Source organism: Globicephala melas, chromosome 3 (genome assembly GCF_963455315.2).
Source record: "Globicephala melas chromosome 3, mGloMel1.2, whole genome shotgun sequence".
In the NCBI taxonomy this organism is placed as follows: Eukaryota; Metazoa; Chordata; class Mammalia; order Artiodactyla; family Delphinidae; genus Globicephala; species Globicephala melas.
The window spans coordinates 30,409,160-30,428,859 of record NC_083316.1 but is presented as its reverse complement, the minus strand read 5'-3'; the positions used below and the strand labels follow the sequence as shown (position 1 = coordinate 30,428,859).

Below are 19,700 nucleotides of genomic sequence, written 5' to 3'. Positions count from 1 at the left end.
TGGACTGTGTAAACTGTCAGTAATACATCATTTAATGTACAGCCCTCTGTTTCGAAAAACTTGTATAACTGTGTTTTGACTTCTAATGAGCGGAACAGTCCTTAGAGCTTTCTGAGATGCCGTTTCGGGTTATAATCCTCAGCTTGGCACAAATAAAATTTTCCATTTCTTTTTTAGATCGACTGATTAACTTTTTACCAACAATCCACACAAAAACCAAACCTCTTTGGACACCTTAATAATTTTTAAAGGTATCAAAAGTTTTAGAACCTTTATTCTTGAGATGTCTTCAGCAAAATTTTCACATAAAGGGCTGGATGGTAAATATCGGAGGCTTTGAGTCCATGTGGCCTGTGTACCAACTATTCAACTCAACAGTTGCAGCTGAAAAGCAGCCATTGCAATATGTAAATGAATGGAGGGTCTTGGACTTAGATCCTTGGAAATGCTGTTGCTGTGTGCAGGACTATTAGACCAGTATTGTTAGATATCCAATTTGTAGAGTTGAAAACTTTCTATTGTACTTTTTTTGTCTCAAATTAAAAACAAACCAACCCTGTGACAGACTGTCAGTTTTCAATCTGTAGTCTACCAAATAAAAGAAAACTGACAACTGGCGACCCCTCTGCCTATTTATCTACCAGTAATACAAATCTAATTTTTCTTGGTATACTTGCTATGAAGTCTTAAATTATATGTATAGATCTGTAATATCACAGTATTTTTAATATTCAGAAATTTAGTCAACCCTTTATTTGAGGCAGTAAAAAGTAATTCAAATAGCAAAAGACCAATTCAGAGCAATTCAGCTATTGATTTGCTAAACTATGAATATAATCGGATGTAACTTAGGTGAGACTCTAAATAAGGACTAATTCTAAGTATTCTAAATAAGGACTGCTCTTTGAAGACTACTGCTTTGTTTTAACCACTCCAGCTGCCTTCTGCATGAAATGAAGCCCATCCTGCCTCTCCTCACTCATTTCTCTTACCCTTTTACTGCAGTTAATACATACCCCATATACAAAATATGGTGATGCACTCTGTTTTTTTGGCCTGTGTGTCCCTGCATAAAGCACCTTGAGAAGAGGAATGTTGTTTCAGTTTGATATTCCCTGCACAGGTACAATGTCTGACACAAATTCAGAATTCAGTTGCTGTAGAAGATGATATATTAGGTGGCCTACTCTATACCAGTCCCTCTACTATGCACTGGGGATGAAGTAGTGAATTAGAACCACCTGCTTCCCCTCTGAAATGGGAAATAAAGCAAGGCATCACGTCCCTGTACGCTGTGAAGATTCCATAAACATAATTTTTCACAGTAACGTCCCACAAAGTCAAATGGTAACGATACTGAAATAGAAAACCTTATGAATTTTAATTTACACCGAAGCCCATATTTCTAGTGAAATTTTGGTTTATACGTAAACTTTTTTTAACAAACAGCTACCAACTCCTATCCACTCTCAGAAGACAAGTTATTTGCAGCACCAAATTGACACGCATACTCAAAATAGTTGCTGTTGCAGGTTTCCGATCCCCGAGGCACTCAGATCCAAGCGCGCGCTAAACCCACCAGAACCCGAGCAGCCTGCGCTGCCCCCGCACTAACCGGCTCGCACTTACCCGGACCCCGCTCCCTCCTGCTCCCCACCCCTACCAACCCCGTCCCATCCCTCCCCTTCCCCAGTCCCTCCCCTTTCCCCTTCCTCCCTCCTTCCCTCCCTTCCTCCACTCCCACCACCGATTTCCCCCTCCCGCCCAGAACAACCAGCCTGCCCACTTCGAAGCACCTCCCGCTCACTAGCTCCACCCCCAACGTCCAGCCCCCTCTAACAGCTTCCTCTTCCCAGCGCCGGAAAGCTGGCTTCATAGTCCCCACCCTATGAACCGGAAGTACGTCATGCGCTGGCGCCGGGGCACTTGCTTGGCGCGCGCGCCCTAAGCTTTGGGGCTGAGCTAGCGTCTTGGGATTTCTCTAATTTTCCTTGCTTTTTGCCTTTCTCCGGTCGCTGTTGTCTCCGATTTTCGATATGCCGTCTTCTTTGCTGGGCTCGGCAATGCCGGCGTCCACGTCGGCCGCAGCCCTGCAGGAAGCTTTGGAAAATGCGGGGCGGCTCATCGACCGTCAGTTACAAGAAGACCGCATGTACCCGGACCTTTCCGATCTGCTCATGGTGTCTGCCCCAAGTGAGTGATCGTTGCCAAGTTGGTGACTGTTTCTCATCCCAAAGGACTCTCGTCTGACTCCCTAAATAGATCCTTATCCGCAGGGTGAATCGGCGAAGATGTCCTGAGATCTGGGACGCTGTTTGCTGCATTTTGAAGGGCGGAAAAGAGCCCATTTTCAATGTTTTTCCTTCTCTCACTTTCTTCATTACAGGCACCTCAGGGGATAGGAATGAGGAGCAAGCCCCCATTTGAAGCAGAAAGAGGCAAAGTTTCCAGCCTTAATGAGCTTCTCATTGCCTCCAAGTGTGTATCGCTAAGACCAGATGAGAAGGATCACCTGATCCAATTCTCATCCTTGTTAATACCTCATATTAATGTTGGAGTAAAATTGAAGAGCATACGAAGTTAATTTGGAAATTTACTATGTTCGCTCAGAGATATGCTTTATTATGTATGGAGTTAGTGTAATATGAAGTCCTGAAAGATGTTAAAAAGAACTACCAGCGGAATGAAGGGAAATCAGCACTGATGATGGGTGAACACGGAGGGTAAAGCAGATTTTTGTGCCAACAAAGAGAGGTGTCCGTAAAATATTCTGTTTATCTGTTTTAAATTAAGGCCAGGCTCCTCAAGGCATATAGCATCACACAAGTTGCTAGAAAAAAAGTGACCCCCTTTGTGAGGTGGAAATTGGAGAAGAGTAAATAAGATAAAAACAAGATTTTTGGTAAGCAAGAACCAAGATAATCTAACCAGGTTAATCTGCAATGTAAACCTAAAAGACAGATTTGACGATTTATAAAAAGTCATTAATTGACTTATAATCAGAGAAAAGACAGAAACAAAGCGAAGAGTATTTACTCCTGGCAGCTACTTACCAGTGGGCTTGTCTTAAAAGAACTGAGTGGCCTGTTAGCAACTCTCATCCTGAATAGCGCTCTTCCCTTTGTACTCCTTATTTCTGAAAGCAAGGTGTACAAACAGTCCATACATTCTGGTCTTCTCATCATATCTGACCCCAGTCCAACCTATCCACCTTTACACACATCTACCTCTTCAGCCAAATTTCCTTTCCCTCTTCCATCCTATTCTCGACCTCCTTGTTTCAGTTATGCCGAATTTAACAGGTTTCCCATAAGAACCCCCTCTTCAGGATTTCATTTTACATGTACTCTTCATCATTTCTAGAATGTTCTTCTTTGCTTGACAAGCTATTCTTCCAGACTCCATTAAATACCACTTTCTCTGTGAAGGCTTTCTCAACCAGAAATAACTCTGGTGAGGTTTATATCCTCACCAGAATTATTAATTCCATCCTTTGTGTTCCTACTGTAGTTGAACATGTGTAATGTTCTATTAAAATTATGTTTTAAGAGTAAATGGAATGTCTGGGATTTGCTTCAAAAAATACATTAGGGAAAAAGTGGATAGTGACTGACATATATGAAACATGACTGGGCATGTTACTGGTAATTTTTGAAGCTGGATACTCAATACATAGGGATTGATTGCATTTGTTCTCTAGTTGTATAAATTTTAAAAATTTTCATAATACATTTAAAAATTTGTTTTATATGTCAGTTTCCCCCAACATCTTTGTACTTTAGAGAGGCTGAAAAGGTGCCTGAGTAAATAATAATAGTAAATAGTCAGAACTAAAACACCTTGCTCAGGACTAGGAAGGACAGGCTGAATAGACCAGCCTGCTCTTGTCCTTAGTGTCTGGGCTTTAGAGGAAGAGAAGGTTGCCAGTTGAGAGCAGTTTATAGAGTAGTCTGATTCTCTCCCACTCCTCCCCCCAATAAAATATTGCTTTTGTGGAATTACAGGCATACCTCATTTTATTGTGGTTTGTTTTATTGCGCTTTGCAGATACTGTTTTTTTTAACAGTAGATTGGTGGCACCCCTGCTTTGTCAGGTGACAGCATTTTTTAGTAATATTTTTTAAATTAAGGTGTGTACATTGTTTTTTTTAAACATAATGCTGTTGCACACTTAGATGTCAGTATAGTGTAAACATAACTTTTACATGCACCGGAAAACCAAAATATTTATGTGACTCGCTTCTGGGCATGTTCATTTTATTGCAGTGGTCTGGAACCAAACCCACAACGTCTCTGAGGTTGCCTTTATTTGTATATTGGTCTGAGGGTGGGGGGTGGATACATAATGGGAAAAGGCATGGATTGTTTTAATCTTTAAATTTTTAAGTGGGAAAGGAAATGCTGTTTTTTCCCCAGTCAGTATTTTGTTTGTCCACAGTTGTTTTTATCTGAGAATAACAAAGCTGTTTTATAATATTTTTCCCATTTCAGATTAGTAAAATAATGGGAAAACACTATAAATTATTGAACTAAACATTTCTTTTCTTATGGAGAAAGTCTTTGTGAAAGATAACCTTCTGTTCGGTGTTGAAATCAGTAATTGTACCCCATCTTAACATTGGAATTTATCAGGCCTCCTTTATGTCAGATCAGAACTACTTTATTCTCTCTATACCTTTAGAACCAGATGCACAATTTTTTTGTAGCTTGCTATACTTCTGTATGCCCATTTGACGTCCAATACATTATTATTTTAAATAAATGCTTTTTATTTTATTTTATTTTTTGTAGATAATCCCACTGTTTCTGGCATGTCAGATATGGATTATCCTCTACAAGGACCTGGTTTGCTGTCAGTACCCAACCTGCCAGAGATCAGTTCCATTCGAAGAGTTCCTCTCCCACCTGAACTTGTTGAACAGTTTGGACGTATCCTATTACTTTGTATTTAACTCTTTAAAAAATTTAAAAATTGGTAATCTCATTATTATAATTCTAGTTTTGTGTTTAATTAGCACATTGTGTATAAGTTCATATAAGGTTTTATTTAAAATACATTTTAAGTATGTGGGTAGTTTGCCATGTGCCTAGAAAATTTCATGTAAAATTGAGTGTTGAAAATTGAGTCACATTTTAATTGTTTGGGGACATTGAGGAGAGTAAATTGTTTATAAGCAACTCTGCATTTTTGAATGATATATGGCAAGGCATTACTTTCCAATTAAGTGCTATACAGGGAGTTTTTTACTACCACTCTTTTTCAATTCAAAGACCCATGATTTTTGTTTTTATTTTTTCCTGTATGTTAACATTTTAGAACTGGGAACTGGCTCTGAAAATGTTTAAAATAAAACTGCAAGGTATTTTCTCCTGGAAATACCCCCCCAAAAGTTTTTGGTGTGTTTTTACACTTACTGGTGTCTTAGAATTGAAGTTTATAATTTATTGTATTTCTAAGGATTACAGTAAGAATCTGTATCTAAAGGTATAAGAAACTGAAGTATTGATACTAATGCCATCTTCATAGACTGAGAAGTTAGAGGAGTTTTCTTATCCTCTAAAAATAAGATTTTATTTGTTTTTCTTACAGTGTGGCATACCCTATAAAAGGACTATATTTATAGTTCTTTGCTAGGAAGCTTTTATAAAAATCAGTCTGTAACTCTCATAATAAAGACATCAAGATGCTATATAAAAATTTAATCTGACTTTTAAAAGTATGTTAATCTGTTCAGAGTAAAGGGCTTCATATTTCAATACAGTGTGATTTAGAAAACAGAAATGAAAAATTAGGGAAAATGCTTGTAAAATAAATAGGAAAACTAGTAAAATCTAATCTATATTTTCATTGTTTCTCTGAGACTTTGTAAAATAGTGTTATTAAATAAATAATACACCTTATCATATACTCTACCTTTGCTTAGTTTCTTCATATTCTTTAATTCTCTGGTAATACTATACTATCTACAAGAGATATTTCTTTAATTCGGAAATTATTTTGTTTTCACAATTGTTTCGTTATCTTATAATTACGTAAATAATTCTTTGTCTATTTTTCATTTTATACGAGGCTTGTAGATTGTCACCTGGCTGTGACTTTAGCGTGCCGACTGTTTTTGTTTTTTGTTTTTTTATAAATTTCTTTACTTTTATTTTTGGCTGCGTTCGGTCTTTGTTGCTGAGTGCAGGCTTTCTCTGCTTGTGGTGAGCGGGGGCTTCTCTTGTTGCAGAGCATGGGCTCTAGACTTGCAGGCTTCAGTAGTTGTGGCGCATAGGCCTCGTTGCTCCATGGCATGTGGGATCTTCCTGGACCAGGGATCGAACCCGTGTCCCCTGCATTGGCAGGCGGATTCTTAATCACTGCACCACCGGGGAAGTCCCTGTTTTTTGGGTTTTTTTAATCACTCTTTTATACCATTGGAAAAACTGGTCCAGTGAAACAGTTTATACTGTTAAAGTCCAATGGTATTACTCAGAATCAATACTTTTTTAAGTTAGTAATGGCAAAAACATTACATTTGTTATTTAGAGTACATTTTAAATGGTCAGATAGCTTTATTTAGAAGTTATAATAAATATTTCTGTCATACACTATGGCTTTCATTAAACTCATTGGAAATAAAGATAATTCATTTGCTCTTTTGATTGAAGAGTGAATAAGTCATGATTTTTTAATCATACATTTTATTTTATTTTATTTTACTTATTTATTTATTGTGGTACACGGGCCTCTCACTGTTGTGGCCTCTCCCGTTGCGGAGCACAGGCTCCGGACGCGCGCAGGCTCAGCGGCCACGGCTCACGGGCCTAGTCGCTCCATGGCATGTGCAATCTTCCCGGACCGGGGCACGAACCCGTATCCCCTGCATCGGCAGGCGGACTCTCAACCACTGCGCCACCAGGGAAGCCCTAATCATACATTTTAAATCAAAATCTTTTGAAACAAGTTTAAGAAAAATGAGTTTGAAATCTTTCTACCTTACATCCACACTACCTCAGATATGCAGTGTAACTGCATGATGGGCGTGTTCCCTGCTATCAGTAGAGCTTGGCTCACAATTGACAGTGACATATTCATGTGGAACTACGAAGATGGGTATGTATTTATGACTGGTTTGCTTTAGCATGATTAGAATTTAAATTATCTTTATTACAACTAGTATTCTACTCATTAAAAGCTGCCTGGTTTATCTTTCATTCTTCTAACATCCGGGTCAGTGCTTCTCAGTATACATACCAACCTGGGGATGGGGTTAAAATGTGGATTATGTTTTAGTCATTAAGGCTCAGGAGTCTGCGTTTGTAACAAGCTCCCAGGTGATGCTGGGGATCTGGGTACCACTCTGAGTAGCAGCAGTCTTATTTCCCAAACTCCTATAATAATGATAGTCTAGCAGTAATTCTTTGAGGGACGGTTTGAGATTTTTAAAGACCTCTGTTTTCCCTGCATATCATGGAGTGGGAGGATGTTAGTTTATTGAAGTATCTTAACAGTTTTGTTGTTATTCTGTGGGCTTGACCTTGTGTAAATTAAATGTGTATAAAAGAGTCTGAGTGAAGGCCCAAGGCATTCTTGCTTAAATAAAGTTTATTGATGTGATGATCTTACTCTTGGCTATTTGGAGAAAAATTTTACCTTCCAGTTCTCCATCATATTATCTTTAGGTGAGGGGTGAGATAACCAGAGGAAGATCCATATTAAGATGTAACTCTTGCTCCTGAGTAGTTAACATACTTGTTAGAAACATACAGTGTCATTGAATCAGAATTGACACTATATGAGAACTTGTAGCTTAAACCATTTTTGTTTGCTGTTCTTTTTTAATTAGAAATTTTCCTAGCTATTTTTATTGTTGAAATGGTATATAGTCATAATAATAGTGATATAAGGTTGTGATTGTTCTTCATGTATCATGAACGTTGCCCCAGTTTGTTATATTACACATAACATATTCATTTTTATACTAAAGAGTAGAACCTGTTCATTTAGGCATTGATCTCTTCAAGAAAACCTAATGCAAGAAAATTACAAAATAGATAAATGTGAGAATAATTTCGTTGAAAAGGGTTTTCACTTTAATGAAATTTTTATATTTCCATTGACTTCTAACTTATTCATTTAAAAACCACATTGAGCTTATCATGTATCACTTTTTGTGCTTGAACAGTACTGAATAAACAGTCCCTGCCCACATGGAAAGTGTGGTTCAACCTTATTGTGTGTTCAAACTAAACTCATTTAAAGAAAAATTATTTGAACATTGTCTATTGAAAAAATCAAGGCACAGGTACTGGATATAAATCTTTACTTCCTAAATTCAATTCTATAAAAACCTTAGCCTTCATTTCAGTTATTCTGATAGCTTTCTATTATAAATCCCAGTTCCATCTGGATGATACAAACGTAATGTTGTTCAGTTCATTTTTCTCGAATCCCCAGCTCTCCCAATATTGTTCTTAGTTCTGGGGGCTGTGTCAGTTGTTGAAGGAGCCTGTGTAATTCCACAGCATTGGGAAAATGGGGAAACCTGGCCCCACGTAGGTTGCCATGTAGGTGTTTTCTGTCCACTTGTGTGGCCCTTTGCAGGACAACCAGTTTTCCTCAAAGTCTGGATCATTTTTTTTTTTCTTGGTATTTATCCTGCTTGCTGTTCTCTGAGCTTATTGGATCTAGGTTTGAAGTCGTTATTTTTGAAATTTTTTCAACCATTCTCTTATTAAAGTATTTGTGCTTTCCTGTTCTCTTCCTTTCTTTTCTGAGATTTGTTATACTTTTGTTAGGCTGCTTGATGTTTTCCAACAAATTTTGGATGCTCTGTTTGGATGCTCCACTCTTTTTTCTCTTTTTATTTCAATTTGGACAATTTCTATTGACCTTTAACTTCATGTTTACTGATTCTTTCGTCAAGTCTACTGAAAAGTCCATATAAGATATTCTTTGTGCTGTGCTTTTTATTTCTAACATTTTCACTGGCTTATTTCTAATTATTTTCATTGCTCTGCTGAAATGCCTTACCTGTTTATACATATTGCTCATCTTTTTTATTAGAGCCTATACTATATTGATTATATTTATTTTAAATTTCCTGTCTGATAGTTCAGACATCTGACTCTGCTTCTGTTGATTGCTTTGTTTCTTGACACTGGGGCTTTTTTTTGCTTGCTCTTTTGCTCATGTTTTGTTACTCAAAGCCAGACACCATGTATAGGACAGTGAATACTGCAATAAATACCCTTTATCCTTAGAAGTGGGCACGTCTCTTCCTTTGCTAGAGCCTAGCAGGTAGGCCTTTATTGTGAGGGAGTTGACTTTTTCCAACTCAGGAGTTAAGCCGAGTGTAGTTTTGTTGTTGCAGTGGTACCTTCAGTGGACCACAGGTTTCAAATTCCTTTAGAAGTATTTTGCACTTAGCGTACAGATTGGGTTGCTGGATTTTTTCTCAGTGTTCCTGTTTCTCCCCCAGCAATAGGCTCTCCCTGTGAGCCTGTGCTTCTGAGAGGGTCCTCTTGCCCCTGCCGCAGCAGTAGACTGTTATTGCTTGAGACTTGCAACCTGGTGGGGGGGATGTTTGGAATGGGGACCAGCATTCCGCTTTTTCCTGGTTTACGCTTAGCCTTAGGTAGGCCTGTGTGCCTGAGTCTTGGAACTAAAACAGTTTTGTTTGCTGATTTATTATATTCTATAGTCTTGAAGAACATTATAAAACTTTTTCCTTTACATGTATAACATGTTTTTCTTCAACTGTTGACAGAGGAGACCTTGCCTATTTTGATGGACTTAATGAGACTATTCTTGCTGTGGGACTTGTAAAACCAAAAGCTGGTAAGAAATAAAAATATAAAGATTAAATTATGTTTGTACATAAGATTCCAAATGTTTTAGGACTAAATGATATTATACTTTAAGTAATTAACTTTCCTATTGAAGTTTTGTTCTAAATTACTTCTAATTAGAAATACAAAAAGTGATTAGGAATATTTAACAATTTACTCACCTTATGGTATAAGTGAGTCTGCCTTTAAAATTGTTAAACTACAATTCTTGAATTTTATCTTGCTTTTTGTTAGTCTTTTTTTTTTTTACCTCTTCAAGTTTGCATAAGTTTTGTTTTTCTTTTTTTACATCTTTATTGGAGTATAATTGCTTTACAATGGTGTGTTAGTTTCTGCTTTATGACAAAGTGAATCATTTATACATATACATATGTTCCCATATCTCCTCCCTCTTGCGTCTCCCTCCCTCCCACCCTCCCTATCCCACCCATCCAGGTGGTCACAAAGCACCGAGCTGATCTCCCTGTGCTATGCGGCTGCTTCCCACTAGCTATCTACTTTACCTTTGGTAGTGTATATATGTCCGTGCCACGCTCTCACTTTGTCACAGCTTACCCTTCCCCCTTCACATGTCCTCAAGTCCATTCTCTAGTAGGTCTGTGTCTTTATTCCCGTCTTACCCCTAGGTTCTTCATGACTTTTTTTTTTCTTAAGTTCCATGTATATGTGTTAGCATACGGTATTTGTCTTGCTCTTTCTGACTTACTTCACTCTGTATGACAGACTCTAGGTCCATCCACCTCACTACAAATAACTCAATTTCGTTTCTTTTTATGGCTGAGTAATATTCCATTATATATATGTGCCACATCTTCTTTATGCATTCATCCAATGATGGACACTTAGGTTGTTTCCATCTCCTGGCTATTGTAAATAGAGCTGCAATGAACATTTGGGTACATGACTATTTTTGAATTATGGTTTTCTCAGGGTATATGCCCAGTAGTGGGATTGCTGGGTCATATGGTAGTTCTATTTGTAGTTTTTTAAGGAACCTCCATACTGTTCTCCATAGTGGCTGAACCAATTCACATTCCCACCAGCAGTGCAAGAGTGTTCCCTTTTCTCCACACCCTCTCCAGCATTTATTGTTTCTAGATTTTTTGATGATGGCCATTCTGACCAGTGTGAGATGATATCTCATTGTAGTTTTGATTTGCATTTCTCTAATGATTAATGATGTTGAGCATTCTTTCATGTGTTTGTCAGCAATCTGTATATCTTCTTTGGCGAAATGTCTGTTTAGGTCTTCTGCCCATTTTTGGATTGGGTTGTTTGTTTTTTTGTTATTGAGCTGCATGAGCTGCTTATAAATTTTGGAGATTAATCCTTTGTCAGTTGCTTCATTTGCAAATATTTTCTCCCATTCTGAGGGTTGTCTTTTGGTCTTGTTTATGGTTTCCTTTGCTGTGCAAAAGCTTTGAAGTTTCATTAGGTCCCATTTGTTTATTTTTGTTTTTATTTCCATTTCTCTAGGAGGTGGGTCAAAAAGGATCTTGCTGTGATTTATGTCATAGAGTGTTCTGCCTATGTTTTCCTCTAAGAGTTTGATAGTTTCTGGCCTTACATTTAGGTCTTTAATCCATTTTGAGCTTATTTTTGTGTATGGTGTTAGGGAGTGTTCTAATCTCATACTTTTACATGTACGTGTCCAGTTTTCCCAGCACCACTTATTGAAGAGGCTGTCCTTTCTCCACTGTACATTCCTGCCTCCTTTGTCAAAGTTAAGGTGACCATATGTGCGGGGGTTTATCTCTGGGATTTCTATCCTGTGCCATTGATCTATATTTCTGTTTTTGTGCCAGTACCATACTGTCTTGATTACTGTAGCTTTGTAGTATAGTCTGAAGTCAGGGAGCCTGATTCCTCCAGCTCCGTTTTTTGTTCTCAAGATTGCTTTGGCTATTCGGGGTCTTTTGTGTTTCCATACAAATTGTGAAATTTTTTGTTCTAGTTCTGTGAAAAATGCCATAGTAGTTTGATAGGGATTGCACTGAATCTGTAGATTGCTTTGGGTAGTATAGTCATTTTCACAATGTTGTTTCTTCCAATCCAAGCACATGGTATATCTCTCCATCTGTTGGTATCATCTTTAATTTCTTTCATCAGTGTCTTATAGTTTTCTGCATACAGGTCTTTTGTCTCCTTAGGTAGGTTTATTCCTAGGTATTTTATTCTTTTTGTTGCAGTGGTAAATAGGAGTGTTTCCTTAATTGCTCTTTCAGATTTTTCATCATTAGTGTATAGGATTGCAAAAGATTTCTGTGCATTACTTTTGTATCCTGCTACTTTACCAAATTCATTGATTAGCTCTAGTAGTTTTCTGGTAGCATCTTTAGGATTCTCTATGTGTAGTATCATGTCATCTGCAAACAGCGACAGCTTTACTTTCTCTTTTCCACCTTGGATTCCTTTTATTTCTTTTTCTTCTCTGATTGCTGTGGCTAAAACTTCCCAAATTATGTTGAATAGTAGTGGTGAGATTGGACAGCCTTGTCTTGTTACTGGTCTTAGAGGAAATGGTTTCAGTTTTTTACCATTGAGAATGATGTTGGCTGTGGGTTTGTCATATATGGCCTTTATTATGTTGAGGTAAGTTCCCTCTGTGCCTACTTTCTGGAGAGAGTTTTTTTTTTTTTTTGCGATACGCAGGCCTCTCACTGTTGTAGCATCTCCTGTTGCGGAGCACAGGCTCCAGACGTGCAGGGTCAGCGGCCATGGCTCACAGGCCCAGCCGCTCCGCGGCATGTGGTATCTTCCCAGACTGGGGCACGAACCCGTGTCCCCTGCATCGGCAGGCGGACTCTCAACCACTGCGCCACCAGGGAAGCCCGGTGTATGATCCTTGTAACGTGCTGTTGGATTCTGTTTGCTAGTATTTTGTTAAGGATTTTTGCATCTATGTTCATTAGTGATATTGGCCTGTAGTTTTCTTTTTTTGTGACATCTTTGTCTGGTTTTAGTATCAGGGTGATGGTGGCCTTGTAGAATGAGTTTGGGAGTGTTCCTTCCTCTGCTACATTTTGGAAGAGTTTGAGAAGGATAGGTGTTAGCTCTTCTCTAAATGTTTCATAGAATTCCCCTGTGAAGCCATCTGATCCTGGGCTTTTGTTTGCTGGAAGATTTTTAGTCACAGTCTCAATTTCAGTGCTTATGATTGGTCTGTTTATATTTTCTGTTTCTTCCAGGCTCAGTCTCAGAAGGTTGTACTTTTCTAAGAATTTGTCCATTTCTTCCAGGTTGTCCATTTTATTGGCATATAGTTGCTTGTAGTCATCTTTCATGATCCTGTGTATTTCTGCAATGTCAGTTTTTACTTCTCCTTTTTCATTTCTTATTCTGTTGATTTGAATCTTCTACCTTATTTTCTTGAGTCTGGCTAATGGTTTATCCATTTTGTTTATCTTCTCAAAGAAGCAGCTTTTAGTTTTATTGATCTTTGCTATTGTTTCCTTCATTTCTTTTTCTTTTATTTCTGATCTGATCTTTATGATTTCTTTCCTTCTGCTAACTTTGGGGGTTTTTTGTTCTTCTTTCTCTAATTGTTTTCGGTATAAGATTAGGTTTATTTAAGATGTTTCTTGAGTTAGGATTGTATTGCTATAAACTTCCCTCTTAGAACTGCTTTTCCTGTATCGCATAGGTTTTGGGTCATCCTGTTTTCGTTGTCATTTGTTTGTAGGTATTTTTTGATTTCCTCTTTGATTTCTTCAGTGATTTCTTGGTTATTTAGTAGTGTATTGTTTAGCCTCCCTGTGTTTGTATTTTTTACAGGTTTTTTTTCCTGTAATTGATATCTAGTCTCATAGCATTGTGCTCGGAAAAGATACTTGATATGATTTCGATTTTCTTAAATTTACCAAGGCTTGATTTGTGACCCAAGATATGATCTCTCCTGGAGAATGTTCCAAGAGCACTTGAGAAGAAAGTGTATTCTGTTGTTTTGGGATGGAATGTCCTATAAATATCAATTAAGTCCATCTTGTTTAATGTGTCATTTAAAGCTTGTGTTTCCTTATTTATTTTCTTTTTTGAATCCGTTCATTGGTGAAAGTGGGGTGTTAAAGTCCCCTACTATGATTGTTGTAACACTAATTCTAAATGTCATTAAATACTGAAGTGTTTGTGTCTAAGATTTGGGTTTTTTGTTTGTTTGGCTGGTTTTTTTACTATTATCTACTTATTTAAATGATCATAAGTGGTAACGTTTTAGCATCAACATTAAATTAGCTTTACACTTTTCATATGCTGGTTAACCCACAGCTCATATTAAAGGTAACCATATTCTGTTAATGCTTAAATGATGGGTGTTTTCCAGAAAATAGTGCCTAACTCATGTTTACTTTATCTTAGGCATATTTCAACCTCACGTACGACATCTTCTGGTTTTGGCAACCCCTGTGGATATAGTGATTCTTGGACTCAGTTATACTAATTTGCAAACAGGTAGAGCAACCCACATGTTGTGGGGGCTTTGGGGGTTTGTTTTTTTGGCCACACCCTGCATGGTATGTGGAACTTCCCCGACCAGGGATGGAACCCGCACGCCCTGCAGTGGAAGCGCAGAGTCTTAACCACTGGACCACCAGGGAAGTCCCCACATGTTGTGTTTTTTAAAATAAAATATGTTGCCCAGTTTAATATTATAATTGAAAACTAATCTTTTTCACTAAGTTAACTTTCTGGTCTATTTGCTCATAGGAAAATATTTCCCTGTAGGTATGGTATCTTTCAGGTTAATATTTCCACCAGAAATTATTTTGGATTTATTTACCATATCAGTGTACATTTCTTAAATGTCCAATATAAAGGAAGGGTAGTAGAAGAGAAATAGTTGCCCCAGTGATTTTTAAATAATACCTTCAATTTCTTCATTTTTAATTTTTTGAATGGCCATTTTAACATATGGAACATTGAAATGTATATTACTCTTTCCTTTAAAGTAAGAAGCCATCAATTAATTTGTTACAAGCACATTCAGTGGTTTCTTTTGCATTCTACCAGTGTTTTAGGTAAAATAATGTTGAATTTCAGAGCCTCAAATTGATGATTATTGGGGTGGGGTGGGGGAAAAAAGAAAAAATTAATGATTATTACTACCATATCCCTAGGCTTTTTTCCAAAATTTAATGCTTTGGGTTAGTTTTTTTATTTGATGTTTTACTATGTTATATATATATGTGCTATGTATTTTACACATGTTATATATACATATTGTAGGTTCTATTTAACATGAATTATAAAACTGTTCCTATCAGACTTTTTATAGTAATTTTGAAATGTATGTTATACATACATTTTTTTGAAATTTTTGAGCATATCATGAACTCAGTAAGAGTATCAATTCTGAAGATAATACAGTGATTGTTTTAAAACTTTTAAAAAGCTCTTAAAGTGATTCCTATATTCTTTCTTTTAAAAAAAATAGGTTCTGGAGTTCTCAGTGACAGTATGTGTGGTGGAATGCAGTTACTTCCAGATCCTTTATATTCTCTTCCTACTGATAATACTTACCTTTTAACAATAACTTCCACTGATAATGGCAGAATTTTCTTGGCTGGAAAGGATGGCTGTTTATATGAAGTAGCATACCAAGTAAGTCTGGCATTTGTAAACATTTTCATTTTCCTCCCTCTTGATGGAGTAAGACTAGATAAGCTTTTGTCTTTTCTTTTTAATTAATTTTTTTATTGGAGGATAGTTGATTTACAGTGTTGTGTTAGTTTCTGATAAGCTTTAGTCTTTATCTTCTAATTATATAGCACGTTAATATATTCTTATGGAAAGTAGTCAAACATGCAGTTAAAGTTGTAGTCCTTCATGACTACACCATACCTGTAAAACCCAGTCCTCCCTGCAAAGGTAACAGCCATTATCAGTTCTGTATATGTCCTTGTAGAATATGATGCATACATTTCTAAATACCTATAAATGTCTTTAAATATCTATAGATAATATATATATTTATTTGTGTGTATACATGTATACGAATACATAGTATACTTCTGTGTATATGTTTTTACTTGTATTATTGCTTAAGTTTTGTTTCATATTGGCTTTTTTTCCTTTTTCTGCCTTTTTTTTCCCCCCACGCCGTGTGGCTTGCGGGATCTTAGTTCCCCGACCAGGGATTGAAACTGGGCCAAGGCAGTGAAAGTGGCGAGCCCTAACCAATGGACCACCAGGAAATTCCCATAATTGGCTTTTTTCATTTAACTGTGCCTTGAAAGTCTTTCCTTGTCAGTATCTGGTAGATAGATATGTGTTATGTTTTGTGATTGCTGCATGATTGTCCATAAAATGGATGTATTGATACATGATTGAACAATTCCTTTCTTGATAGACTTCTAGGTTTTTATTATACCTTTCAGAAATGATGGTGTGATAAGTGTTCTTTTACAAGCCTCCTTGTGCACATGTGTAGAAGTTTTCTAGTGTGGAGACTTAGAATTCTAATAGTTGTATTATAGTATATGTGTATTGAAAACTGAATTTTCTATTTTCATTTTGCCCTCTTAAGAGTTTTAGACTCATAGCAGGCATCTTTGATTGTATCCCTTTCCTCTCCCTCCTCACTCTCACTAACCCTGGTATTTTATAACTTATTAATTTTGACCAGTCAGATAGAAGACAATTGTTTTTTATTACTAGTTGGGTTGAGCATCTTTTCATGTATTTATTGGTCATTTGTGTTTACTCTGAAATATCTTTGTATCCTTTGCTCCATTATTTTTTCCCCCTTACTGTATTGTTGCCTTTATCATAAGGTAAACAGTAGGAAACTGATAAGACAAGTATTCTCATAGGCACACAGCTAATTAGTGGCAGAGATAGGATTAGAACTGAGGTTAGCATTTTTATGTTATATTGTATCTCTTCCTTACCCAATTTCTCTTGGTTTTGTTAACTACAAAAAGAAGATTTTGTTGTAGATTTAAGTATGGCAAAACTCGATCATTGAGGGGCAGACTGTAGATTATGATGGTGGTGGCTACTATTTTTTAAATTTCCTTTTAGCAGTAGTGGGAAGAGATAAAAATACCTCTATCCTATGTACTTTTGACACTTATAAACTACGCTTATTATTTCCCTTACTGCTTTCAAATAGGAGTTTTTAAGATAATTAAAATGAGTTCACTAACATAGCATTACTGAGGTTGCTGGAATAGACATAGCTGATTTCATTGAGAGCAGTGATTTGATTTTCGTTAAATACATTTTCTATTTTTAATTACAGGACTGAACTCAGTACTTCTCAGTACTTATTTTTGAGTAGTACGTCTTACTTTACAATTATTGGTATTTTACTAAGATTTGAGAACCTTTATAAACATGAGTATATTTTAGTTGCTATGATGGAGGTACCTACATTTACAAGTTTATGTCTTTCAATTTTTTCTTTGAAGGCAGAAGCAGGCTGGTTTAGCCAGAGGTGTAGGAAAATAAACCACTCAAAGAGTGCACTTTCTTTCCTTGTTCCTTCGTTACTACAGTTCACATTCTCAGAAGATGGTGAGTAGAAAACAAATTTGGCAAACAAAACATTTTAACAAATCACTGACCTAACATTTTCTTCAGAAATTCTCATTCTTAATTGAAACAGTTTCTTACTAAACAGTATTTGTTATATAGTCATATCATCTTTTAAAGGGAGAAGGGATGATAAAACAGATAGCATGAGTTTTATTCCCAAGTTCCTATAAATGTAGCACCATAGAACACGTGTCTACAATAGCTATATATACTTAAACCACCCGTGTCTGTGTTTGTGAGAGAGTTAGACATTCAGACATTTAATACATGTTTTGCCTGGTCTGAAAGAAATTCCCAGCATAAAATGAATATATCTGAGTTTTTAATTGAGAGATTTAGGCAGGTGAAGTAATTTTAAAATGCTTCAGTAAAGTAAGATAAATATATCTAAAAATGTTAATATGACTGAATTTTTAAATTATTTTCTTTTACACAATGAATTATTAAACTAAACTGGAAGTTTCTTGAAGGAATGGACCAGGTATAATTATTTTATGTGTTTCTAGCATATAGTAAGCATTCATTAAATGTTGAATGTAGGAATAATTTGGAACTTGTTTTTGGTTTGGCTTAAAATTAATTTAAAGGACAGAATAACTTGTTCGTGATGCTCTTAACCCAGTCACAGTATTTGATGTTTGCTTTTTTTCGCGTGCTGTCTGACCTGAATGCTTCTTGGCTTTGTCCTTGTGCAGCTACCCTAAGACTTACCTACAAAACAAAAGAAAAGCCCTGAATGTAAATCAGCAATTTTAATTGGTTGTAAGTGGCTACTGTGTTTGATTTGTTAACCTCCGTTTTTTTTCTTCCTCTGTCTTATTTTTAGATCCTATTGTTCAAATTGCAATTGATAATTCAAGAAATATTTTATATACACGATCGGAGAAAGGAGTAATACAGGTAAGTATTAATATTATACCACCATATAAGAGGGGAAGAATATCCCTGTTTTTAAGGAACAAGGTTTAGTCACTCTTGGGCTTTTCCTATGAACTGTGTGCTTTAAAAAAAAAAAAAAAAACCCGCTGCTTAAGGCCCCCTTTTATGAAATTGTTAATCTCTGAATGTTTTCATACCTATATGAAGTACCAAAATTAAAGGATCCCTAAAAAGGAAAAGTTTACTTAATAAAAATTTATTTAAAAGGTTATTTTATAAAGTGTATACAGTTTATAATCATGTTTAAGTGGGTATGATTTTTTATTCACAGGTGTATGATTTGGGCCATGATGGACAAGGAATGAACAGAGTTGCCTCAGTGTCACAGAATTCTATTGTTTCTGCTGCTGGAAACATTGCTAGGTAATATGTAATTTATTCTCAGGCATTTCATTTGCAGGCATAATTATATTATTTATATGCAGTATACTAAAATTATTCCCTCCTTGAAATATCTCCAGAAAGTAAGAAATGTTGAAGGAGGTGACATCATAGGTTATGTTTGAAACAGTTGCTAGCAATGCTTCCTTTTATTCTTATGTTGGATGGTTTGAAACATAAGGCAGACTAGTTTTACAGGGTAAAGGACAGCTTGACCTGTGATTTTCCCTGGAGTTTGAAATTATGCTCTAAGTGGTCTGTGCAGGCATTATAGGTATTATGACTAGGAAACTGCAAGTCTCAAAGTTTCCTCTTTTTTAACTACTCCACCCTTCTAACAGGTCTACATGGTAGTTTCATTGGTCTGATAATGGACACAAGTACATTTCGGGAAATACAGAATTTCACAGTTGTATTAGCCTCACTGTATTCTTGAGGAAACTAAAACTAAGGATGTTATGATTTGCCTGAGGTCTAACTCCTAAGTAAGTGCTGAGATCCAACCTAAAAGCCAAGTTTTCAGACACTATACACTGTTTGCATATGTCACAAGTGACTTAGCTTCAGAAACTCTCTTCACCTAACAAAGACCTCAGATTTTCAATTTCTGTTTTCTGTGTGCCTGGGTCACTGCTACAATCAGATATCCTAGTGATAGCATGTTTTCCTTGGTCTTCAATGACCAAAAAATTCTCAAGGCAGGCAATTTGAAAAAAATTTCCTTTTACTTCTTCTAATTTTGGGGGGAAAGATTTTTTCAGATCCACAGAAAAATGAAAAGAATAGCATGATAAAATCTGATATACCCTTTATCTAAATTCACCAGTTGTTAACATTTTGCCTTATTTCCTCACTCTTAAGACCTATTTGAAAGTAAGTTGCAGACATGACTTTCACCCTTAAATCCTTCAGCTTCCATCTCCTAAGCTCTTATATACTACATTATCATTACCACACCTAAAAAATTAATAATTTTATAATGTTATCCTAATTATATAGTCCATATTAAAATT

At 36.3% G+C, this 19,700-nt stretch overlaps 2 protein-coding genes across 4 annotated transcripts in view; one reads left to right on the top strand and one right to left on the bottom strand.

The window, feature by feature from the left end:
- The window catches only part of WDR70 (WD repeat domain 70), a 318,604-nt gene extending 316,962 nt beyond the window's left edge, over positions 1 to 1,642 (bottom strand). The window contains exon 1 of one of the 3 annotated variants that reach the window (XM_060295722.1): positions 1,512 to 1,642. Coding sequence is in view for 1 of the 3 variants with exons in the window: in XM_060295720.2 (XP_060151703.1) it covers position 1,512 (1 nt within the window). In the remaining 2 variants the exon portion in view is untranslated. Of the gene's footprint in view, positions 1 to 270; positions 278 to 1,511 lie in introns of those variants that run through there. The other 2 variants (XM_060295720.2, XM_070045132.1) reach the window with 2 other exon arrangements.
- Positions 1,643 to 1,924: 282 nt separating this feature from the next.
- NUP155 (nucleoporin 155) overlaps positions 1,925 to 19,700 on the top strand; it is a 61,085-nt gene continuing 43,309 nt past the window's right edge. The window contains exons 1-9 of the mRNA XM_030882094.2: positions 1,925 to 2,193; positions 4,792 to 4,929; positions 7,000 to 7,096; positions 9,753 to 9,823; positions 14,188 to 14,280; positions 15,263 to 15,429; positions 17,241 to 17,346; positions 18,194 to 18,267; positions 18,578 to 18,669. Coding sequence (XP_030737954.1) covers positions 2,037 to 2,193; positions 4,792 to 4,929; positions 7,000 to 7,096; positions 9,753 to 9,823; positions 14,188 to 14,280; positions 15,263 to 15,429; positions 17,241 to 17,346; positions 18,194 to 18,267; positions 18,578 to 18,669 — 995 coding nt within the window. The 5' untranslated portion in view covers positions 1,925 to 2,036. The remainder of the gene's footprint in view (positions 2,194 to 4,791; positions 4,930 to 6,999; positions 7,097 to 9,752; positions 9,824 to 14,187; positions 14,281 to 15,262; positions 15,430 to 17,240; positions 17,347 to 18,193; positions 18,268 to 18,577; positions 18,670 to 19,700) is intronic.